At 36.3% G+C, this 25655-nt stretch overlaps 1 protein-coding gene across 1 annotated transcript; it reads left to right on the forward strand.

The window, feature by feature from the left end:
- The first annotated feature begins 494 nt into the window (after positions 1-494).
- LOC123551237 (mitochondrial-processing peptidase subunit alpha-like) lies at positions 495-20799 on the forward strand. The gene is made up of 12 exons (XM_045340012.2): positions 495-592; positions 5968-6115; positions 7693-7842; positions 9533-9615; positions 11833-11935; positions 13636-13728; positions 14249-14527; positions 15384-15595; positions 16264-16354; positions 18174-18236; positions 18589-18733; positions 19418-20799. The coding sequence occupies exons 1-12, from the start codon at positions 537-539 to the stop codon at positions 19585-19587; spliced, it is 1593 nt and encodes a 530-aa protein (XP_045195947.2). The 5' UTR covers positions 495-536; the 3' UTR covers positions 19588-20799.
- Positions 20800-25655: the final 4856 nt, after the last annotated feature.

Genomic DNA, 25655 nt, shown 5'->3' on the forward strand with positions numbered 1-25655 from the left:
CTTGCCGCCAGAAGCCTATTAAGGTTATTAACTCTAGTAACCATGAAGAACATCACATAAAGCGGCGGACTTTCTTGTTACTATATATATGTAGAAATGCTACCTTTTGGTACTTATGTTACTCAGGGAATGAAGTCTGAGAATCTGTCTGAGTTTAGAAATTAGATATGGCCCAAAATGTGCACCCCAGCAAAAGTGCGTCCATTTGTAACCTACTGTATACATTTGCTTACTGAGGTTACTTACTCTACTACTGTGGTTACTCTTTTTTAAAGGTGCAGAAATACACAGAGCCAATGATGGACACATTTGTGCAGGGGCGCACATTTTGGGCCATATACGTTAGAAAATCGTGTTTATGTCTCACTCAGGTAATATAGGGAAATTTGTGAAATTAGGATAGCTTTTAATTTATTTTTTATTTTGTGATTATCTGCTACCAGAAAAAAAATGAAGGTTTATTACTACATAAAATAACGATAGCCAAACTGCGGAATTAAGGAACGGTACAAGAAAGGAATTTAGTCAAGCATAAAATGGCGACTCGCATGCTCCGAAATTTTCTCGGCCAAGGTTGCAGGAAAATTAACAGGTTTAACGGCAACAAATTATGTTGACATTCCATATTTTGCAATGAAAAAAATACAAAAAGAAGTATATGTCAGCATTTTAAATAAATATACTGTAATATCATTGCAAATCTGATGCAATACCAATTTGACATGCATTTTCGTGATTATCCGGTAAATTAATAAAAATTAAGGTACTGTATAGAATGGAGATTTATCCTTTAATATATCTTGTATACTGCAATCCTTTTGTTTGTAAACAAACGGGTGACAGGAAGTGTGTTAACATGCATACAGAAACTTGGCGGCCTTTACATTTCCGTAATGTTTAAATATTAAGACCTTGGAGTGAAAAGACTTGGGAGTGAAAGAGCTGACACCCATTTCCGTGACATCGGTTTTTGACTACATAAGGAATCAAATGATTGCCAAAAATAGGAAAGGAGAATAATTAAATTGCCTACTTGTCAAGTGACAGAACAATACAAGACCTTCACTTTGTGTATATGGTAGTCCAAATAATTGTACTCGAGAGTTGAATATCGTTATATTATTTTGACTTGTCGATATCCGCCTCCGAGTACAAACCAGAAAAGGTAAAAAATGTGGTAGCACTGTCCTCTCCTAAGTAACACCCAATGGAATCCGTTGGGCGGGAATTTAGTTCTATAAATAAACGTCGGACTTCAATATTTTACGATTTTGACATTTCATATAGTCCGACGTTTTATCGAAAGTATGAATTTCCCGGTAGAGCTTTCCGCAAAAGTTCTTGCGGAAGGTTTTACAAGTTCACGGTAGAAGTGTCTTGAAAGCGATAGCTAAATACCAACAACGGGCAAAGAAACCTAATTTACACATCCATTGAACATACTTGTCTTACTGAAGATATTGAAGATCAGTCCGCACTTTGAAAATGAAATTTACATCCATTCACTTTCATAACACAACACGAACTGTCAAATCTTCTTTATTATAACGATTAATTTTAGACGAAAAAATATTCTCACGGTCGGATTTGAAAAAAAAATGCGGCCCGTTACTAACGTATTGTCTATGTAGTATGCATATGTTTATAATCGATGGGTGTAATCAGCATTTATTGGTTGTAATTTTATTAAAAGTTACTTAAATTAGTTGTAAAGTCCTATCAAAGCAGTTTAAAAGGCTAGTCCACATGCGTTCGGCTGTACCCATGCGTTAAATAATGGCCGCAGATTTTTTACAAGTGTCGTAGGCTAAACGTATTTGTTTTCGTCTAAGCATGTATAATTGATTCTATATATTTATTCGGTGTTGTATTGTCCGTGATATTTCAATAAATTACGCTAGAAGTTTCTGTGAAATGCGTCGGGGAAGTGATTGTTGGTGCAGTTTTAGTTACGGTAAACCAAGGTTTCATGTGTATGAGAGTTTTTCTACATTACACTTCAATAAAATAAAGTCGTAATCTGTGCTATGCAAATGGCTGACATTCGATTAAACTTGACACATGGACATGTTGAACGTCCAAATATTTAAAGGCGCCCTGTGCAAGTTTAATGTTATTGAACTAGGCGGGAATTATGTTATGATAATGCAACGGATAAAAAAAAGAAATACATACACAGAAAGCCTGTAATTTTTCCTTTTCAGTGATGTATATATTACCGAGATTTCTTGAGAAAAATTCAAACTATGACAGTTAAAAAAATGCCAAGGTTTAACACGAGTGTACTACATATCGGAAAATGGCCGATCACCGGTAAACACATTACTACACGAAGCGTTTTCATTGGTCACGCCTCCGACCGCCATTACATGAAGACGATTGAAACGTTAGAGGTTTAAATTTTTTACAACAGAAATTCTTGATAAATATGTCCTGTTCTTATGTTTTTATTTACTATTTATGATTTAAAACAACAGGTAAGCAGTTAGGGCTAAAGAAAAATCGTGACTACTGATAAATCGTAATTTCAATTGACCACAGTTTTCACCACAGTTTTGATTGTTTCTGGTTGAGACCTCTAGGTAGACAACGTAAAATATCAAAATGTAAAATCGGTCTGCCCGAGGTCTCATTATTTAGACTAGTGTATATGGTTATTATCCGGAAATCTGAGTTTTGCAAGTTCATTTCGAATAAAAACGGAAGTTACTTGAAAGCATTTGTTCGCACTTTACATATTCGAGGGTTCCCACCAAACATTTTGATTTACTTGACAATAACCATTTTATTTATTTATTTGGCAATATTTGCTTAGTGCTCGTATACAATCAATACAGGCTGATTCGGACCATGGCTGATTCAGCCTAAATTTACTTGGCTTATTCGGTCCAAGGTGTTCCTGACAGTAATATCAGTAATATCATGAGTAAAAATAACATTTAATATGAACTTAGGTGCTACCTAGAAGGCAGAGCTCCCTTGAAAAATCACCAGTGCCCCTTGAAAATTAAAGGAGTGCTGCTGGAATTATCTGGATCTGTTTTAGGCAGTTTATGTTCATTAAGATCTATTAAATTTTTAAGAATTGATGATAATTCATGATTTCTGAATGAATGTCTTAGAATGCATTATGATTTAATCTTGACATGCGAAAACTCTACAAATATGCTATATACGAACTAAAGAAAGTTACGGTTCTTTTTAGAAGGAAGAATGTGTCCAACTTTAAGGCAAAAATACTGCTATGATAGACGTCTGGTATGGGAAAATGAAAATCATCTACATGTAAAAAGCTTGTTTAAAATCCAAAAGACTAGCCATCTTTAAAAGTTGTTGATGAGAATGTTACCCAGAGAAAATCACTGTTTGCCAAAATTCTCAAAAACTCCTGTTTTATTTACCAATCTGCTAAGTTAAAAGTCTATGACATTTTAGGGTTAATCTTTTAGCACTACTGGTATAGAATATGAATGGTTGTAGGAGCCTTTTTGATGTTTATTGATAATTCATAGGCAATAGTTTTTTTTCCTAGTAATAAACTCTGGTCAGTGATTTTTAAGCTTGTGGATGAAATATATGTGAACGGGGAGAAGAGCATTATGTGCTTTTCACAGTTCAATGCCTGTATATTCTGATCCCAAAACCTTTTTTAAAAATAACTTTTATTTACAGACAGTATATTGGAACCTGACACCACTAACAAAACACTTGTTAAATTTCACATGAATGACTTTATTTTTAGCTCGACTATTCATAGAATAGTAGAGCTATTGGACTCGCCCATGCGTCGGCGTCGGCGTCTGCGTCCGCGTCCGCGTCCCGATTTGGTTAAGTTTTGTATGTAAGCTGGTATCTCAGCAACCACATGTGGGAATGGATTGAAACTTCACACACTTATTCACTGTGATAAACTGACTTACACTGCACAGGTCCCATAACCCTATTTTGCTTTTTTACAAAATTATGCCCCTTGTTTGACTTACAAATTTTTGGTTAAGGTTTTGTATGTAAGCTGGTATCTCAGTAACCACTTGTGGGAATGGATTGAAACTTCACACACTTATTCACTGTGATAAACTGACTTACATTGCACAGGTCCATAACTCTATTTTGCTTTTTTACAAAATTATGCCCCTTTTTCGACTTAGAATTTTTTGGTTAAGGTTTTGTATGTAAGCTGGTATCTCAGTATCCACTAATGGGAAAGGATTGAAACTTCACACACTTGTTCACACTTGTTCACTGTCATGATATGACATGCAGTGCAAAGGGTCAATAACTCAACTTTGCATTTTACAAAATTATGCACCTTTTTAAACTTAGGAGTTTTGGGTAAAATTCTTATATGTAAGCTGGTATCTCAGTACCCTCTAATGGGAATGGATTGAAACTTCACACACTTGTCCACTGTCATGAGCTGATAAGCACTATGCAGGTTCCATAACCCTATTTTGCTTTTTTTAAATTATGCCCCTTTTTCGACTTTCGTATTCATTCAATCGACAAGGCTGTTGAATAGTCGAGCGTTGCTGTCCTCCGACAGCTCTTGTTTACAATGCTTTCAAAACTCATAATAAATGAATAAATACAAAAAGAACTGAGATGGAAAAAAAACACTGAAATAAAAAAATGCATTTGGTGAGAATTGAACTCCCGACTTCTGGTTTTCAACGCGAACTCGCTAACCAGTGTTGAAGTATGACGTCATCAACTCAAATACATATAAGTATATGTAATAAATTTCAGTTACGGAAGCGTGACGAAAATCGTTTCGCATTGAAAATATTGTATTTTATCTTTTTTTTTCATCGTAGAAAATGTATTTAGCACTAAATTCTTATTATCAGACGCTCATTTACATTTTTATTCAACGTTCAAAGCAGTAAGCGAAACGCTTTTGTCAACCGTAAACAGCAAGCGTCTACTGACGTCTTACTGATTAATTACTATGAGCATTGTGTGCTGGAAGAAACCCGAACAACACTGATTCCAAAAAAGTACCACGAATTTTCAACTTGATAGTAATTCTTTACACGGTTTTATTCATTTTGTTTTTCACACTTTTAACCGTTATGCGACGCTGAAGCGGCGCCGGTAGCTCTGCTATGAGTATTAATTTTAATATCAGATGCAAAGAATAATTAAAATGCTTTTTAAATGCATAACTGATGCATTTTAGCCAGTCAAAACTTCTTAACTGCTTGTACGGTGTATATTTTATAACATAAACGTCCCTACTTCAAGTTAAATCCCTATAATCAACATTATTTCCTGAACATTGCTGAATCATCTGAAATATATGGTCCTTATTGACTCGTAAATCAAAGTTTGTGGTCCAAATCAGCTGAAATATGTGGTCATTTTCTACTTTTATTTAAAGGATTTGGTCCGAATCAGCCAAAATATTTGTTCCGAATCAGCCTGGGCGGAATCAGCCATGGTCAGAATCAGCCTGCATTATGCATTATATATTAAAAATATCCAAAACGTCAGGTCCTAGGGCTTTGATATTTGGTATGTAGCATCATCTAGTGGTCCTCTACGAAGATTATTCAAATTGTCCCCCTAGGGTCAAATATGGCCCTGCCCTGGGTGTCACATTGTTTATATAGATTTCTATAAATGAAAACTTTGAAAATCTTCTTGCCAAAACCACACAGCCTAGGGCTTTGATATTTGGTATGTAGCATCATCTAGAGGTCCTCTACCAAGATTGTTCAAATTATCCCCCTAGTATCAAATATAGCCCCGCCCTGGGGGTCACATAGTTGGGCACATTTTTTCCTCTGACAGTTCTTGGAACCAGAAATAGTGGAATAATAAGGGCATTGAGAAAGGCCTTAGTCACACCTGCTAGTTCTTGTTGTCACTCTGACCAGTCTTTTCAGATTTATTTTTTGTTATGTCAGACAGGGGTATACTGAACAATGCAGGTAAACAACCTAATATGTTTGGTGTTTGTTATAGGCGATGTGGTCGTAGGAATCTTAGCAGTAGCAATGAGGGTGGAAGTAGCATTGAAAGTGGAATAAACAGTGTATCTCTGAGTTCCCCACCACCAAACTTCCCACCACCAAAATATGCTGTTGTTGACAGAAAGCAACACGAGACACAGGTTTTTGTATTTTCATTGTATAGTAATTATGCGTTGAAACAAAATACAGGCGAGCAAAAAATGTACATATGAATTTAGGAACCATCATTATCAACTCCAGTTGTCAATAACCATGGTATGAACTTCCCAGAGAGTTCGCTTAGCCATACCTAAAGAGTCTTTTTTTTTGTGATAAGCGTTTAAATTGATTTAAATGATTTCTTACTTTATGAATTAAATGAAGATTTTATTTTTATTGTTAAGTTTTATTCTTTAATTGAAAAGTTTTACTTAAAATATTTATTTCGATCATTAATCGTGTTTTGGTACAAAGCAATTTCTGGGATTATTAGTTTTCACTTAATGTAACATAAAATAATGGTAAATCATTTATTGTTCGTGGGCATTGAATTCGTGGATTTGATCAAAACCCCCATGACCAAAAATCGATGAAAATTTGATTTCCACTATAATAATGATACATAAACATAATAGGAGTTTTCAGTTCCTTTGGATGGAACATGTGGATTACTAAACATACCAACAATCATGTAAATTATCCCCCAATATTATGATTCATAGTTATTAACCTAATGGTTTCAGTTACGTCATGTGACTGTACAACATTTTGTGTTTACCATAAACTTACATTTTCAATACTTGTTGATTTTATCCCCAGAAGGGAGGCATGTTTTGAACCGTCGTCTGTCAGGCTGTCGGTCTGTCAGTCTGTCTGCAATTTTCGTGTCCGGTCCATATCTTTGTCATCGATGGACGGATTTTCAAATAACTTGGCATGATTGTGTACCACAGTAAGACGACGTGTCGCGCACAAGACCCAGGTCCGTAGCTCAAAGGTCAAGGTCACACTTAGACATTAAAGGATAGTGCATTGATGGGCGTGTCCGGTTCATATCTTTGTCATCGATGGATGGATTTTCAAATAACTTAGCATGAATGTGTACCACAGTAAGACGACGTGTCGCGCGCAAGACCCAGGTCCGTAGCTCAAAGGTCAAGGTCACACTTAGACATTAAAGGGTAGTACATTGATGGGTGTGTCCGGTCCATATCTTTGTCATCGATGGATGGATTTTCAAATAACTTGGCATGAATGTGTACCACAGTAAGACGACGTGTCGCGCGCAAGACCCAGGTCCGTAGCTCAAAGGTCAAGGTCACACTTAGACGTTAAAGGTAATTTTTCATGATAGTGCATTGATGGGCGTGTCTGGTCCATATCTTTGTCATTCATGCATGGATTTTAAAATAACTACCCATGAATGTGTGACTCAGTAAGACGATGTGTTGCGCGCAAGACCCAGCTCCGTAGGTCAAAGGTCCTAAACTCTAACATCGGCCATAACTACTCATTCAAAGTGCCATCTGGGGCATATGTCATCCTATGGAGACAGCTCTTGTTTAAATAGGTGAAATAAGAAAAACATTATTTAGTTCTGCTTAACTTCTTATAATTAAGTTAGTACTAGGACAGGACTGACAATTGACATGAACTTGAGTTGAGCAGTAGCTTTACATTGTAACCAGTGAATTTCATAACTTTATTGTGTGTGTTAATAGTAAATCTTTAATTTTAGGTGACAACTTTAGACAATGGTATGAGAGTTGCCTCTGAGAACAAATTTGGAGAGTTTTCTACAGTTGGGGTATTAATCGACTCTGGTTCCAGGTACGAGGTGAATTATCCCAGTGGTATCAACCATTTCCTTGAGAAGCTCGCTTTCAGTGTAAGTGTCCTTGAAATTTCCTTATTTGAGCTATATTATAGATATTTGCTAGATTTTGTACTGACTACGCCTAAATGGTCGATATGAACAGAGATTAGCAAAAAAAATCTGAAGAATTCTAAACAAAATTATCATATCAGTTAACAGAATTTTACATTGTGAGTAATTCTGTTCTTGAGAATTTATTCTTGGTAAAAGCATTTGAGCCGCGCCATGGGAAAACCAACATAGTGGCTTTGCGACCAGCATGGATCCAGACCAGCCTGCGCATCCGCCCAGTCTGGTCAGGCTCCATGCTGTTCCCTTTTAAAGCCTATTGGAATTGGAGAAACTGTTAGCGAACAGCATGGATCCTGACCAGACTGCGCTGATGCGCAGGCTGGTCTGGATCCATGCTGGTCGCACACCCACTATGTTGGTTTTCCCATGGCATGGCTCATTTTTTATCCAATATTGATCAAACCATTGTTGGCTGCTCTGTGGGTGAGTGATTCTGGTTGTTGACCACTGTGGGAGTCGAGTCTAGTTTGGGTCAACACTTGAGAAACAATTTAAATGTCTTGAAGAAAATCAGTGGTTGGACCAAAGAATCTGGGAATGCCTGAAATGCTGCTCAGAGCATTAATCTCGACCATTGTTTGTTTGTATATAAGCTTATTTTTAGTCACCACCAGTAATCCATATAAGCGACTCCTCCAGAAGACTGTTAGTAATGATAGTAGGAGGATAGTGCAAGATACAGAAGACGCTCCAATTCCAGCAGCTTCCCTGGTTCTTTAGCATGCCAGGCGTAAAACACCCATACACGGGACTCTTATCTTAGTATTAGTAGTTTTTAGTTGGAGGAGCGGGGGCAGGAACTCACAACCCTTGGTTTTGTAGTCAGACAGTATTACCATTGGACCACAACATCCACTCTTCTCGACCATTAAAAGCTGAGGTGCCTTATAAATGACCGAAATTGTGAGGGCGTAACTTAAAAAAACACAACAAACCAAAACAAACCCCATAACAGACCCAACCTTTAGCTAGTTTGAGCATTACTTTGATGGAATTATTATGTTAACTATAGGATGCCATCTAGCTTTAAGGTTGGTGCTGGTGTCTTATCCATTAATTTATTAACTCATTAGTCACCATGTGGTTTTGGCTGTAATAGCAGTTTAAGAATGGAAAACAAATTGTACATGAGATTTACTAGTATATGTAATTGTCTGTAGGAGATTATTTGTGTATGTCAAGTACACTGATTGTAGATGAGAAAAATACTCCACTTATACAGAGTACTGAGAGATCCAAACGTGGAAAATATAAGGAAAAAAGCTGGGCACCAGATAAATTGCTAGAGTCATCCTTGATGCTTGAGCCATCAATGCTGCAGTGAGTAGTGTTTTCCTGTGTTAGAATATTTGAGCCGCACCATGAGAAAACCAACATAGTGTATTTGCGACCAGCATGGATCCAGACCAGCCTGCGCATCCGCGCAGTCTTGTCAGGATCCATGCTGTTCGCTTTCAAAGCCTATTGCAATTAGAAAAATTGTTAGCGAATAGCATGGATCCTGGCCAGACTGCGCGGATGCGCAGGCTGGCTGGTGTGGATCTGTGCTGGTCGCAAATGCTTTATGTTGGTTTTCTCATGGCGCAGCTCATTTTACATACATTTAAGGATTGATTTTATGTCATTTCAGAAAACAACAAATTATGCTGATCGTGACAAAATTAATCAAGTACTGGAGAAGGTTGGAGGAATTTGTGACTGCCAGAGTTCAAGGTTTGATTTTTGACTCGCATTTAAATGGTATTATGACTGAGCGCTAAACTTTACTGTACTTTCTTCATTTTCCGTAACTCTAGAGATGGATACCTTAAGGGTATGTTTTCAACAACAACAACAACAAATCAGGTAAAAACAAGCGCGTCTTTGTTTTGATAGATTTGTTATAGAAAAGGAATGTCTTTTCTTTTTTAGCTCATCTGATTTTTTGAAAAAAAATGATGAGTTATTGTCATCACTTGAGAGGTTGTCGGCGTCTGCGTCGGCGTTGCCTGGTTAAGTTTTATGTTTAGGTCACCTTTTCTCCTAAACTATCAAAGCTATTGCTTTGAAACTTGGAATACTTGTTCACCATCATAAGCTGACCCTGTATAGCAAGAAACATAACTCCATCTTGCTTTTTGCAAGATTTATGGCCCCTTTTGTACTTAGAAAATATCAGATTTCTTGGTTAAGTTTTATGTTTAGGTCAACTTTTCTCCTAAACTATCAAAGCTATTGCTTTGAAACTTGGAATACTTGTTCACCATCATAAGCAGACCCTGTACATCAAGAAACATAACTCCATCTTGCTTTTTGCAAGATTTATTGCCCCTTTTGGACTTAGAAAATCAGTTTTCTTGGTTAAGTTTTATGTTTAGGTCAGCTTTTATCCTAAACTATCAAAGCTATTGCTTTAAAACTTGCAACTCTTGTTCACCATCATAAGTTGACCCTGTACAGCAAGAAACATAACTCCATCCTGCTTTTTGCAAGATTTATGGCCCCTTTTGGACTTAGAAAATATCAGATTTCTTGGTTAAGTTTTATGTTTAGGTCAACTTTTTCTCTTAAACTATCAAAGCTATTGCTTTGAAACTTGCAACACTTGTTCACCATCATAAGCTGACCCTGTACAGCAAGCAACATAACTCCATCCTGCTTTTTGCAATAATTATTGCCCTTTTTGAACTTAGAAAATAATTTTCTTGGTTGAGTATTATGTTTAAGTCAACTTTTCTCATAAACTATCAAAGCTATTGCTTTAAAACTTGCAACAGTTTTTCACCATCATAAGTGGACACTGAACATCAAGAAACATAACTCTAACCTGCTTTTTGCAAGAACGATGGCCCTTTTTAGACTTAGAAAATCATGGGTAGGACAATATTTCTATTACACAAAAAAAATCAGATGAGCGTCAGCACCCGCAAGGCGGTGCTCTTGTTTAAAGAGTCTCGTATATTTTGTTTATATTAATAAATGTCTGCATTGCATCAACATAAGATTCCATAACTGCACTTCTGCAAGGAAAATGAAATTCTTAACCACCGCAATGGATATACAAATTAGGTATATCAGTAAACACCGCTTGCCATAGAAAGTGAAATAACTTGTTTCGGCACAATTTATAAGTAGTCATCAGGTTTTCTATTGCTTTGATTTTCCCCTAGCATTTTGAGCAATTGATTATTTTTGAAAAAAGTATATTGTAAAATGTCGAGGGATTTCATGTAGTTAAATTCATATAATCTATTTATGTTTTGATCTCATGACTGATATTTTGAGCCATGCCATGAGAAAACCAACATAATGGGTTTGCGACCAGCATGGATCCAGACCAGCCTGCGCATCCGTGCAGTCTGATCAGGATCCATGCTGTTCACTTAAAGCCTATTGGAATTGGAGAAACTGTTAGCGAACAGCATGGATCCTGACCAGACTGCGCGGATGCGCAGGCTGGTCTGGATCCGTGCTGGTGGCAAACCCACTATGTTGGTTTTCTCATGGTGCGGCTCATTTTATGTCTTATGATAATACAAAACCTGTAAATTATCTGCTAGAAGTTTCATGGACTTGACAAAAGTCCCAATGTGATTATTATCCATAAAAAACAGGAAAATAACATTCAATCCTTAAATAAATTATTGCTTTAACTAATACATGAATCATGTAAGAAGAAATATTCATTCTCACGTCTTCTAGCATACAGTTATGATCTATTTCTTGAACATGCAACTTTTGATGTATACAGATAAAGCCTAAACAGAACTTACAATCATTTGAAATATATCTTTTTTTGAACAGACACACATTTTGATTCACTTAACATTCTGACAGTGTACCTTAGGGATGAAAATTACATGTTTTAGTGAAAATGAAGCTGTCATGAATATTAAGGGTTTTACTCTAGGTGTTGTGAAAAAGCTTTTAATTAGTTCTTGTTGAACACAGAGATACAATGATATATGCGATGTCGGCAGAGACCACAGGACTACCAGAAGTGCTAGATATTCTCTCAGATGTAGTATTCAGACCTGTTATAGATGATCCAGAGGTTTGTACATCTGGATTTTTATATAGATTTTAGTTTATTCTAAGATTTTTTTAGCTAGATTATGAGTTTGACCCATGCATTTTCCTGATTCTGTGGCTACATGTATACACTTCACCATTCCTGTGTTTAATAATGAGTAATGAGTGAAAAGATTTCAGAGCTTCTCTACCAATATCGACTCTAGGTCATGGCAGGAGAAATGGATGCAGTTTATTCAGAATAATAATTTTTTAAGAAAAAAGGAAATAGGCATATGAATTTCCAAGAACATTTGAGAAGGAGTTTCCTGAATGCATAATAAAAGAAATAAAGTTACTCATTCATGATTTTTTCCTTTGGACCTGTTACAGAACTATTAATTATGTCTTTCACCACCCAGTGATGTGGGAGACATTGATTTACTCCTGTCTGTGTGTGTGTGTCTGTCTGTCACAAATCTTGTCCACACTGTAAGTTGAACAGTTCTCATCCGATCTTCACGAAACTTGAACAAAATGTGTTTGACAATAAGTTCTCAGCCAAGTTTGATAACTTGCCAAATCGGCCCAGGCACTTCGGAATTATGGCCCTTGAATTACCGAAAATACTGATGCCAGTGAAACAGCATGGTTGACTCAGATACATAATGTAAGGCCATTTACTCCAAAACTGACTCCAAAACTATCAAAGGTATATGTTCTGTGAGTAAACAGTATATAAAGACAGACTTACTCAGATGATTAGGCAGTTGTGGGAGTCATGCGCTTTTCTCAAAAGCAGCTCTAGTTGACAGATGTTTTTTTTGTTGAAACCTACAAAATTTATGACTTGAACTAAGTCTTGCAAATACTGTAGGTTGTTTAGTATTCACAGTTGTTTTATTTTTGCATATATTCACGAGTAATGCCAACTCGGAATTCAAATTATTTGTGACTATTAATATGATCATGTCCAAAAATACAAACATACGTATTTCGTGAAGTCCAAAAGCCATGAATAAGGCTGTAAACTATGAACTTGCTAAGTTATAAAGCATATGTGAAAATGGTCCAATTTACAGAACTTCACAGGGGCCTCTGTGCTGAGTGGTTAAGGTCACTGACTTTGAATCACTTGCCCCTCACCAATGTGGGTTCAAGCCTCACTTGGGGCGTGAGGAAGCCATCCATCTGGCTTACAGAAGGTCGATGTTTCTGTTCAGGTGCCTGCTTGTGATGGAATAATGCATGAAGGGGCACCTGGGTCTTCCTCTGCCATCAAAGCTGGAAAGTCGCCATATGACCTATAATTGTGTCAGAGCAACGTAAAACCCCAACAAAAACGAAACAAAAAATAGAACTTTGCTTCTCAAATTTCTGCTGTATGTAAATAACAGTCCTAGAAACAAGAGTTGAACAAATTGTACCACCCATGAACATAAGTTTGTAATACTTATTTGTTGTTGATCAAGCATACAAAACTGATATTCTTTCACTTATTGTTAACCCTTATCTTGCTTGATAAGATTGTCTCTGCCTTTGCAACCAGTGTAGATCATGATCAGCCTGCACATCCGTGCAGTCTGATCAAGATCTGCACTGTTCACCATTCAGTCAGTATCTTTTTTGTAAGCATCCCTTTAAGCAGGAAATGGTACTGTCTTAATTAATAGATGGACAAGTGCATTATAGAAATTTAGCAAGGTAAGGGTTAAAGACTGTTCTTTCTTCTTTGTAATTTAGATGGAGATGGCTCGACAAACAATAGGATTTGAACTACAGTCACACAAGATGAATCCAATTCCAGATATTCTTGTTACAGAAAAGATATTTGCAGTAAGTCTTTTTTTTCAATAGATCTTTAATTGTTGGCTGCAGGTTTGTACCATAATTATAATGGGAGGAAAGTGGTCATATCAAAGCATCCTTTCCTTTAATTCTAATTTCAAGAAATTCCTGGATTAGCCCTTTCAGACAAATAATTTATTCTCCAGATACTGACCATTGGTAAAAAAGTTGGAAAACACAAGATTTATAATATACTTATTTTATTATCAAGATTTATATAACGAATTTTTAAAAAAACTGTGTTCGACAGCAGACACTAGGCCTTGAATGAAAGTATTTTGAGTGGAAGAATAGCTAATACAACCTCCTTTATCTGATAACCTGTGTTACCTGACAACCTCTGTTATGTGGTAACAGTATACATTACCGCATAATATTTGATAAAAATGTTAAATTGTTTGCTGTTATTCCAGATGAAATCTTTATAAACTTCAGAGAAAAAATGCACTGTGTTTCAGAGTATTTTTGTTGATTTATATAAATTGTATGACTGTGTACAACATTTCAGGCTGGTTACAGAAGTAATACTCTCGGCCTACCAAAGATCTGTCCTGCTGATAACATCACCAAAATAGACCCCAATATCCTCTATACCTACATGAACAGTTTCTATGATCCAAAGAGAATAGTACTGGCTGGTGTGGGTATGGATCATGACATGCTAGTCAGTATGGCAGAAAAATATTTCACCCCTAAATCACCAATCTGGACAGAGAACAAAACTGTAATAGATCCATCTAAAGGCATGGACGATTCCATAGCACAGTACACAGGAGGATTAGTTACTGTAAGTTTGATGTTCAATTTTTATGCCCCTGTGCATGATTGTAGTGATTGTCAATGAACTGTTTGTCCATCTGTATGAACCAGATTACCTACAACCCACATTTATAACCCGATTTATGACACTCAACAATCCTTGTGGCAAAACCTACAAACTGATCTAAACAAGCTGTGGTTTCGCTAGATAGTAGATAGGGACAGTGGGAATCTCTTTAATCCATTCATGCGCGTCACTAATTAGATGACGAGGAATTTGGCTACCTTAAGAGAGCCATGAGAAAACCAATGTAGTGGGTTTGCGGCCATCATGGATCCAGACCAGCCTGCGCATCCACGCAGTCTGGTCAGGATCCATGCTGTTCACTTTCAAAGCCTATTGCAATGAGAGAAACTGTTAGCGAACAGCATGGATCCTGACCAGACTGCACGGAAACGCAGGCTGGTCTGGATCCATGCTGGTCGCAAACCCACTATGACTCTCATATGACCTTCGCCTTCAAACTTTTTTTATTAAAATAGAAGAATTAAAATGATAATGTCAAGGTCAAGGTAATTTTAACAAACCTGTCACTGTTTTATGCAGAAAAAAAATATAAGGAATTGAAATTTTAAGTAAACATTACTTGTCTGTATGATATCTTCATTGGAAAGTTAGTTAAACACTCTATTAGTTACAACACATGGTTAATCACAGTTATGAAAAGTGAAGACAGTATGACCTATGAAATACTGTCCTTGTAACTCAAAATTTTTCAACTGTTTATTTGTGCAAATTTTACATTTCTTGTATTCTGCTATCTTCTTGTTTTCCCTAAAAATATTTTTTTAACTACATTGTAATTTTATTGTCTATATTACAGGAAGAAGTAGATTTATCGTCAGTAAGTCTTGGACCAACTCCAATGCCAGAGCTTGCACATTTAGTGATTGGACTAGAAAGTTGCTCACATAAAGACGATGATTTTGTAGGATATTGTGTATTAAACATGTTACTAGGAGGGGGCGGATCGTTCTCTGCTGGTGGACCAGGAAAGGGGATGTATACTCGACTTTACTTGAATGTCCTTAATCAGTAAGTTGTCTGTCTTTTTCTTGTGCATTCAAACTTTTTCTGTATAATACTTCGAGCATTTGGTCACATCTGAATATCAAACAGAAAAAAAAAAGTTATTTTTAGTGAAAAGGTGACCTCCAACTGTTGTAGAAATGGAATGAAATATTCTTGCCTATCTGAAGGGAAAAGTATACATTTGGCAGATCACTTGCACGGGAAAGATATGTCTGTCTTTCCATACGGAAAAACCTTGTCTGAAATAGAAAAGATGTCATATAAGACTAATGCTATAATGACATAAACTATATACATTGTGTCAGGAAATACCCAGATCTATTTGTCTTCATGATCTGTTTGAATGTATGATCTTACATGACTGCATGTGAATAAAAATCTCATCCCTTGGGGACATCATGGATTGAAAACCTTTCTAATGCTTGGCTTTCATTTCATACTGCCCCTCGGGTAGAGAATTCCCTGTCATACACAGACAGGCATGTAAGATCCTTACAATCTGTTGGTGCTTTCCAGGTGTACGTAAACAAAATTTAATTTATATATCCAGTTATTGAAAATGGATACAACAATTAGTTAATGGAAATGGATATATATATAGCATTTTTATGACTCATTCCTGTCAATTACAACTAGATGTTTCTTGTAAATTAGATACATTTTTTCTGCAGGCACCATTGGATAGAAAGTGCCACAGCAATGAACCATGCCTTTGAGGACACTGGTCTGTTTGTGATACAGGCTAGTTCACATCCCAGCAAGGTAAATCTGTGATTAGTTAGAAAACATGTTCACATCTATTTCAGTGCTTCTTTGACTTCATCCCATGTACAGTAGTTAATGATTGCTGTGACCACTGTCAGATTCTTTTGTTTGCTTTTGATGGGACTTGAACTATTGACCTTACTGTTAGGGGTATAGTACTCTGCCCCTTAATTGCCGTCTAAATGTGCTAGCTGCAAAACCTTTCGAAGAAATTTTTGACACGCTTTTAACTCGACTGTTACAACTGTTTTAATCAGCCTTTTGTCAGCATCATTATCAGGAATTTTTTGCATGTCATTCTCAAAAACTACAAGTCAAATACTTTCAAACTTAAAACATGACTTTGGTATCCCAGTATAACTCGACAATACAAGTTACATAACTCTAGCTTATTCTTTGTCAAATTTAACTATCGTGGTCAAAGTTTTTCATCTCGGAAAACTACCAGACGAAATTGAATGCTTTCAGATTTCACACATGTCTTCAGTATCAATATATTCATTGAATAATCTCAAAGGCAACTCAACTCTACCCTTATATTTTGTCAAAATTGTGCCCCTTTTTAACATAGAAGTTTTGCATGTTTCTCAAAAATTACTTAGCACGCCCGCTTAGCTCAGTAGGTAAGAGCATTGGTCTACGGATCGCGGGGTCGCGAGTTCGATCCTCGGGCGGGGCGTATGTTCTCCGTGACTATTTGATAAACGACATTGTGTCTGAAATCATTAGTCCTCCACCTCTGATCATTCATGTGGGGAAGTTGGCAGTTACTTGTGGAGAACAGGTTTGTACTGGTACAGAATCCAGGAAAACTGGTTAGGTTAACTGCCCGCCGTTACATGACTGAAATACTGTTGAAAAACGGCGTTAAACCCAAAACAAACAAACAAAACAAAAATTACTTTGCCAATGGTTCAAACTTCACAATCCCTTTGGCATCCTGAAATGACCTCACAGCTCAAGTTGCATAACTCTGTAGTTTTTCAAAATTTTAAAATAGTAATTTTGTGTAAGTATTGTTTGTAAGCAGGTTTCTCAGAAACTACATGACTGAATGCTTTCAGCCTCATCACAATTCTTTGGGTTCATGAGATGATCACACAGGACTGGTTTTATAACTCTGGCTTACATTTTATCAAAATTATCCCTCTTTCTAATATGGAAATTTTACAAAAGTTTTGCATGCAAACTTTTTTTCAGAAGCTACCTAACCAAATGTTTTCAAACTCTTCACACGTCTTTGGTGTCATTGGGTGACTGACCATACATGGCAGGTCTTACATTTTGGCAAGCTTATGCACCTTTATAGTTAGAAATTTTGATGAAAGTTTCACATATAATCAGGTTTGTGAAGAACTGCTGTTCTTAATTCTTGGCATCAGTTTCATTAATGAGTATTCTGGAGAAGGTCCTATACCTGTGACTTACAGCATAAAAAATTATACCCCTTTCTATATTTTGGTTAAACTATTATGTGTAAGCTAGTATGATACATGGAAAGGTCACCAAATAGTAGATTGACACTTTTATCATGTTTTTGCTTTTATACTGTATATGAGCCATGCCATGGGAAAACCAACATAGTGGCTTTGCGACCAGCATGGATCCAGACCAGCCTGCGCATCCGCGCAGTCTGGTCAGGATCCATGCTGTTCGCTAACAGTTTCTCCAGTTCCAGTAGGCTTTAAAAGCGAACAGCATGGAGCCTGACCAGACTGCGTGGATGCGCAGGCTGGTTTGGATCCATGCTGGTCGCACACCCACTATGTTGGTTTTCTCATGGCACGGCTCATATCATATTTTGTTTATATCACAGCTTGGAGAATTAGCAGAGGTAATTTCACATGAGCTTGCACAGACCGCAGGAACTATACATGATGTAAGTACATGCACATATATTGATTTAGGTGATGGTGATGGAACAAAATTTCATGCAAGTTAAAATGTTTATAGACAAAGAAGATAGGGTAAGATCAATTCACTGCAAAATTATATTGTTATTCTGTTAATGTATGAAAAGAAATTGACTGTTTAATGATGGGGATGATAAAGCTCTTGCGTTATTATTTAATCGAAAGTTTCCATTACTTGCCTCTGCTACATTATTAACATTAACAAAAATACACTACTAGACAACAGATGATGTTAAAGAACCTAACATGTTATTCTAGCAGCCTTAGGTCCATACTAATTCATTGGCTGTAGCCACACAAATTTTAATTCAATTACAGGTCGAATTAAATCGAGCCAAGACCCAGCTGCAGTCAATGTTGATGATGAACTTGGAACAGAGACCTGTGGTGTTTGAGGATGTAGGGAGACAGGTGCTAGCTAGTGGCCATAGAAAACAACCAGAACATTATTATGATCTTATAGGTAGGTGTCTGGTTTGAGACATTTACAAAAACAAATTAGAACCTGCTCTGTTTTCATATTAGGATCAGTACATACCAAAGACGGCGCTCAAACCACTTGCCCCTAACCGCTGTTGGTTTAGAACCTCACTCTGGGTGTAGAATTCATTTAAGGGAGAAAGGCATCCAGCTGGTTCACAGGTCAGTGGTTCTGCTCAGTGGCATGCTTTTGCCTCAAAGGTCATAAGGGCACCTAGAGTCTTCCTCCACCATGAAGAGCCTGAAAGATATCATATGACCTGAAATTGTGTTGGTGTGACTTTAAACCTAACAAAATAGAATGTTCCTACTCTATCTTCCGTCTTTAGTGCATGTGGTAAGTTGTCAGTCGCATCATGGTATAAGCTCGTAGCAGTAAGAAATTTTGTCATGTCAGTTAAAGCAGGTTCTGACAAACTGTATTTTAATATGTATATGAAATCAGTGAATTGGGCTTGTCTCTGGTGTACCAAGTGAAGTTTTGCTGGTGCTAAGTGCACATCTCTGGAAGCAGGCTTTTTGGGGTAGCAGCCTTTATTAAAAATCGGTAACCTTAAATCATAATTTGATGTAATAAGTGTACAAAGTATATGTTAAAATGGAGTAGTGTTACAGATATATTACTATAACAGTGTAATTAACATTACTTATGTTTCTCACTTTTTAGGGAAAATAACATCAGAGGATATACACAGAGTGGCAGAAAGAATGTTGAAAACAAAACCAGCTGTTGCTGGATATGGAACTTTGAAAAAATTACCTGACTTAGATAATATCCAAAACATGCTTTTAAATAAGAGCAAAACCAAGAGAAGATTTTCCTTGTTTGGAAGATGAGAAAAACAAAAAGGACACTGTTGTAATGATATTGTCAGTGAAATGATGCTTGTTGACTTGTGTGCTGTAATAGTAGTACGTTTACCTGTCCTCTGCTTTTGTGACTCGACAGACTTCAAAAACTGTAAGGAAATGATACTCTGTCAGGTAGTACTGTATAGAGTTACTTCCCTTAGATCACTGAAGGAATAGATCACCCACTGTCAGGGTACGATCTTGCTTAGTAGTAAAATTACTAAATTTGGTCCTCATGTTCTAACAATGTGCAAAATACTGCGAGATTTATAACAGAAATTTAGATATAGTTCTGTAGAAGGTAAAAACTGCTGCAGTTTTAGACATTTTGTTAAGTTTTCTTTAGTTTCACAACACAGATGACAAAGCAATAAAAATACTAAACAGAGGTTTGAATCTTTAACGGTCAAGGTCACATTAAACATTGAAATCTAATAAAATGTAGAAAAAAATTTTTTTCAAGTTAAATGTTTGATTTTGTGAAGATATGGATGCCATACTACTAGCAGTTAGCTCAGTACCATGGACCTTATAGGGAAGAAGAATTCAGGCTTATAGCTGGAAAACTTAATGTCTTGAAAATGTTCTGGACTTTTAATTTCCTAAGATAATGTATATTTATCACTGAATAGTTCATGGTAATTTAGTCAAACTTTTGTATAAAAACATACTAAAAAGACCCCAAAACCATTCTTTTCCTTGCAGTTGGTCTGTATTTGAACTATGTTTAAAACCAGTTGGTTTCTGTTCAGAGGTGTTTGGTACATGTTTGACTATTGTATAAAACTTTTTTCACCAGTGAGACAGAGTATTCCAAACAAAATTGAGTTCGAGATAAGCACACTATATTATAATCATTGTCTACCAATGATCATTGACTACTTTATTGAAATGATGATTAACAGGAAGCAGGATTTTTGCCACAAAATCATGAAAATAACTGAACTTAGCTGTCAAAAGGAGATCACATTCTTTGAGATCTGTCAAAAAAAATCAGTTGAACCTTCTGGACAATACTCAATCTCTGATTTGATTTCTTTATTCGCAACTCAAGAGAGTGGTCAATTTTTTAAATCCTTTTTGCATAGTTTTGCAAGGATTCACAAAAGGATAGAACAAATACTGTGTTGAGGTATATGAAACAGAGTTGCATATCTGTGATGAAAGTATACAAAATAAATAAATCTACTGTTAAAAGATTTTGTTATATTTATGATCTAATTAAATTAATGAATACAATCCAAAATCTATAAATGTCTCACTATTGTGTTGCTGTCATAGTCCAAGGATATAAAGTTTTGAGACCAGTCAAGGAAGACAATTTTATCTTTAGTCAATTTCTAGATTGAACTCTAATTCAACTGACCAGACTTTTAGGTTTTCATATCGGCCTTCAGTCTCGGAGGGTGGGGGTGGGGGAGGGGGAGTTTATAACCTAGGATCCTGGCTACAATGAGTGCATGGTTTTTAATTTCTGTAGAGGCAGCTGGTCGTATTTTGACTATCTATTGAAGATAGATGATAATTTTGTCCTTCCAAAGGGCCTGTACCCTACAAAGCTTAATCTTTACTGTAGTATGGGATACACTTATGCCTATTTGTATAACCAAGCTGTTGGTTAGTGGTTGTCTGTACTTAAATGATAGTCCCTCCCAAGTTTTATTTTGATCAAAGGCTGCCGGCTGGATAGAACCAATGACCTCCATGATTCTGTTTAACATTTCTAAAATGGGCTGGTCCATAATTCAATTTGGGCAGTGCCATTTAACATTTGAAGGGGTGTTCACTGAAAATTTACTGACTAAATAGTGAACTGTTACAGACCAAGATCAACCTGCATGGATGTGCAGGCTGATCATGGTCTGTACTGGTCGCAAGGGAAGAATCACTTGCCACCAGGAGGTTAAAGAATTTGATCTTTCTAAAGGCAATAATAGTCTGGGATAGATGACCAACCATTTCGTTATTACTACCCATTTCTATGTTTCGGACTCGTGACTTACAAGACAAAAAGATTGCAAAGAACACAATTTAAATCCTTGTATCTATGATTTTGGGATGAAAATCGAGCATGGAATGTGTCAACTCCTGTGGAAGAAAGGAAAAAAACCTGAAGCATATCTTCATTTTTACCATTGAGGTGACAACAGCTTTTTAATGATCGGCACCAAGGTGTCTTGCCCTATAACCTGTCCAGCTCCACTGAAGTTAGAGCATTTAATTATATGCCTGTTTTTGTCTTAAGTTCAAACCTTTGAATAGTCTTTATTGGTCAAATATTTATTGCTAAAACATGCTGTTATAAAGTAACAGAATGTGTATTTATTAAAAGAAGCTGTTTCTGTCATTTGTCTATAGCACTTCAGTTATCTGATGGAAAAGTAATGTTAAGCCTTTTGCTATCGAGACATAAATCATGGTATTAACCAATTCTGCAAATTTTAACAGATTATTTTCCTATCATTACATCAGTTACATCCAGCAAATCTTTTCCTTCCAGCACATCATGACTGTTCATTGAACAATGAAGGACAACACAAATGGAGCAGAAAAACTTTTTACACTTTATACAGTAACCCGATCCTTTCTTGTTAAGTATATTCATTTCTTTACATGTTTCGCAGTAAAACACGACCATCGGATGAAGGCGCGTCAGTCGCCCACGGTGGTTGTGGACACAGTCTGCACACAGGAACTCATCACAGAATTTACAGAAGCCAGATGCGGGTTGACGGCGATGTCTCCAATTATGTCGGCACAGTCCACATTCTCTGTCAAAGTTTATCACATTAGTTTCGGCAGAACTGGTCATTATTTCGGGATATGGCAAACTCATATCGAAAGATGTTTGTACTGAAGAGTTTCTTGGTGTAAGTAATTGAAGGGATGAAAAACGTTGCAATGAGTGGTGTGACCTGGCTGTAGAAAGACTTTGAGGAGTTTCGTAACGCATCTGCTCATCCGCTTCAGTAACTAGAGCAATTCTCGGCAGAATGACTTTCGATTTTTTACTAGGTAGTTTGTGGGTCATAGATCTGAACATAGCATGTGCTAATGTTTCTGTAGGTTGCTTTGGTGGAGAAAATGATAAATTTCTAATTTTAACTTCAGGATTTTCTGTTTTCATGTTTTCCCTTCTCCGACGTCTTTTATTCAAGAACTTCCTCGCTTCTTCTGACATTGGTGCGAGAGTTGCTCTCCTTAAAATCGATTTAACTTCCATTTTAGGAAAAAGTTCTGATATTTCGACACTGCTTCCATCCTTTCTTGACTCTTTAACAAAACTATGTTGTACTGTATCTTGGAAGGACACTTTCTTTACACTAGGAGTCTTCACAGATCGTGACGACAGTGACATGATTAAAGGTTAATACAACTGGATCGACCAATCAAATTGTAATGAACAAATTTCTTGATATATACGCAGTTGTTGAATTAATGGGCAAATACTCCAATAATACTCTTGGAAGTTTTTATTTATGAAGTTTCAGAGTCTTTGTAACTCATTGGTTATATCTATAATATGTGTTTCGTTGAAGTCCAGGAAAACATTTTTTATAACTTTCTGCAGAAATAAAATAAACATTTAATTCCACCCTATTTACATCATTCCATGACAGTTTCTAAACTCATATTCCTTTAAACATATTTAAATGACAAATCAGTATTCCTGATATTTTTGCTGTAAGAGTCATAATTAATACGACAGATCAGATTGTGAAAATGCAGATAAAAATCATTTCAGTTTTGGTTTTGAAAAATGAAGCTATGTCTAATTTGACAAGTCAATTTAAACCATTATAAAAAAACTAAATGAATGAATGAATGCATGAATGAATGTAACAGGATAGCCTTGTTTAAAAAAAAGTTGGTGTAAGGTCACTGAATATGTTCATTGTCAAAATAAACACTTGCAGTCATTTAAACACAAAGGGACATTTATATGCTTAATGATTTTGAAAAGCTGACGTGATAAGCGAAAAATATATAAAGGAACTCTTTCATAATTGGAATTAATTCTTTTTTATAAATTTCTTCCTCTGCACAATTTAATCAATTTCTTTATAAATTAAACATTATTTATAAATAATTTTCGAATAACAGTCAAATTACATGTAGAATTTTTTTAAGGATCAAAATACTATAATTGAGCACATAAAAACTACCAGATATTCAGTTTCTGTATTTGTTGCTTATATTAGCAGGGTGTTGCACCTTTTAAATGTATGTCCATTCTTATTTTCTTAAAATACAAGTGGAGAGTGTCGGCTCAAGGTCAAGGACACAACTCAAGGTCAAAGGTTTGAGCTCTGTATCTCCTAAACCCCTTGAGGGATTTTCATGATATATGGGCCAAATGATCACTTCATCAAGACAATGTGCAGAACTCCGAGTCAGCCATGTTGGCTCAAGGTCAAGGTCACAGTTTGAGGTCAAAGGTTTGAGCCTTCCATACCCCTTGAAGAATTTTCAAATTCATTGATGTCAACATACATTTACTGTAAAATATAATCAACGTCAATGCTTCCACCCAATACCATCAACACTTCCACTATCCATAATAGCGGCGGGGGATACAGCTGTCTTTCAGACTGCCTTGTTATTCTTAATGTTATCTGTTTTGAATCAATTAGTTTTTGTTATGCATTAAGATTATAATTTTGCATGTTTCCACATAATTTCACTGTTTACTGATGAAGATCTTGAAATTATGTTTTAAGGCTCCCAGTTTCCATCACTTCTTAAATACATGGTCTTCATAAATGAAGCAATAATGGCATGATGTATAAATTTATTCTTCTATCGATCCTGCAAGTATTTCAGCAATGCACAGTGGCAGGTCACCTGACCCCCTTTTTTTGTCTCCAGTACTTCTGTCAGTTTGTGGTAACTTTTCAATCTGAAGTTTCCTGTCCAAAACTGACAGATGAGCCATGCCATGGGAAAACCAACATAGTGGCTTTGCGACCAGCATGGATCCAAATGACATAAAACCAGTCCTTACATGTATGTAAAATGAGCTGCACCATGAGAAAACCAACATAGTGAATTTGTGACCAGCATGGATCCGCATCCGCATCCGTGCAGTCTGGTCAGGATCCATGCTGTTCGCTAACAGTTTCTCTAATAGCAATAGGCTTTGAAAGCGAACAGCATGGATCCTGACCAGACTGCGCGGATCCGTGCTGGTCGCAAAGCCACTATATTGGTTTTCTCATGGTGTGGCTCAGATGTGTATCACATTCTGGATCTACTCACAGTTCCCAGATATGTGGTAATACCCTTACTATAAGTATTTTATTAAAGGACCTGGTGTTTATTCATTTACAAGCACATACTTTTCCAATATCTAATCTGGTAAAATGTTTTGAAATTCTGTTTTTGGAATTTAAAGTAATATGTTGTTAGAATACAGTAAAATCATTTAATTTTGTGGGAATGAAATTTTCATGGTTTTAGCCAAACTGGCTATTTTGTGGGTGATGTGAATTCATGGATTTCAATTTAATGTGGAGAGGAAATGACAAGAACATAACTTGTTCATGTGGCTTGACCCAACCATGAAATTCACAAAAATAAGTCCACCCAGAATATGAGTTATTTCACAGTACCAGGTAATAAGAGAAAGTGGATCTCTACAGTCTAAATGTCACTCAAATTTATTTCTTTAGTAGAACTGATCAAGAATTGAATGAAAAAAATGCAATTTCCAAACCTAAATCATAATTTCTTGAAAAAACAGTCTGAAAGAAGACATATTTTTACACACATCACACTTCTTTTGAAATAACATAATTAGAAGATTTAGAAGCCTTTCCGTCCATTACAATGGTACTGCAAAATCATTAATATTCCAGGGGGACAAATTTTTGTGGATTTCATGATTGAGTCAGTCTGCATACTGGTAATAAAATCCCAACTAACAAGTAAAATTCCCATTCATTTCATAGTCTGTTAAAAATCCACTGATGAGTTCACAGTATTGCTCCACCTAAACAGTGTTAAGTGAACAACTGCTCAGTAAAACATGAGCTGAAACAACACTTCTGAAA

This window comes from Mercenaria mercenaria, chromosome 15 (assembly GCF_021730395.1).
Source record: "Mercenaria mercenaria strain notata chromosome 15, MADL_Memer_1, whole genome shotgun sequence".
Lineage (NCBI taxonomy): Eukaryota > Metazoa > Mollusca > Bivalvia > Venerida > Veneridae > Mercenaria > Mercenaria mercenaria.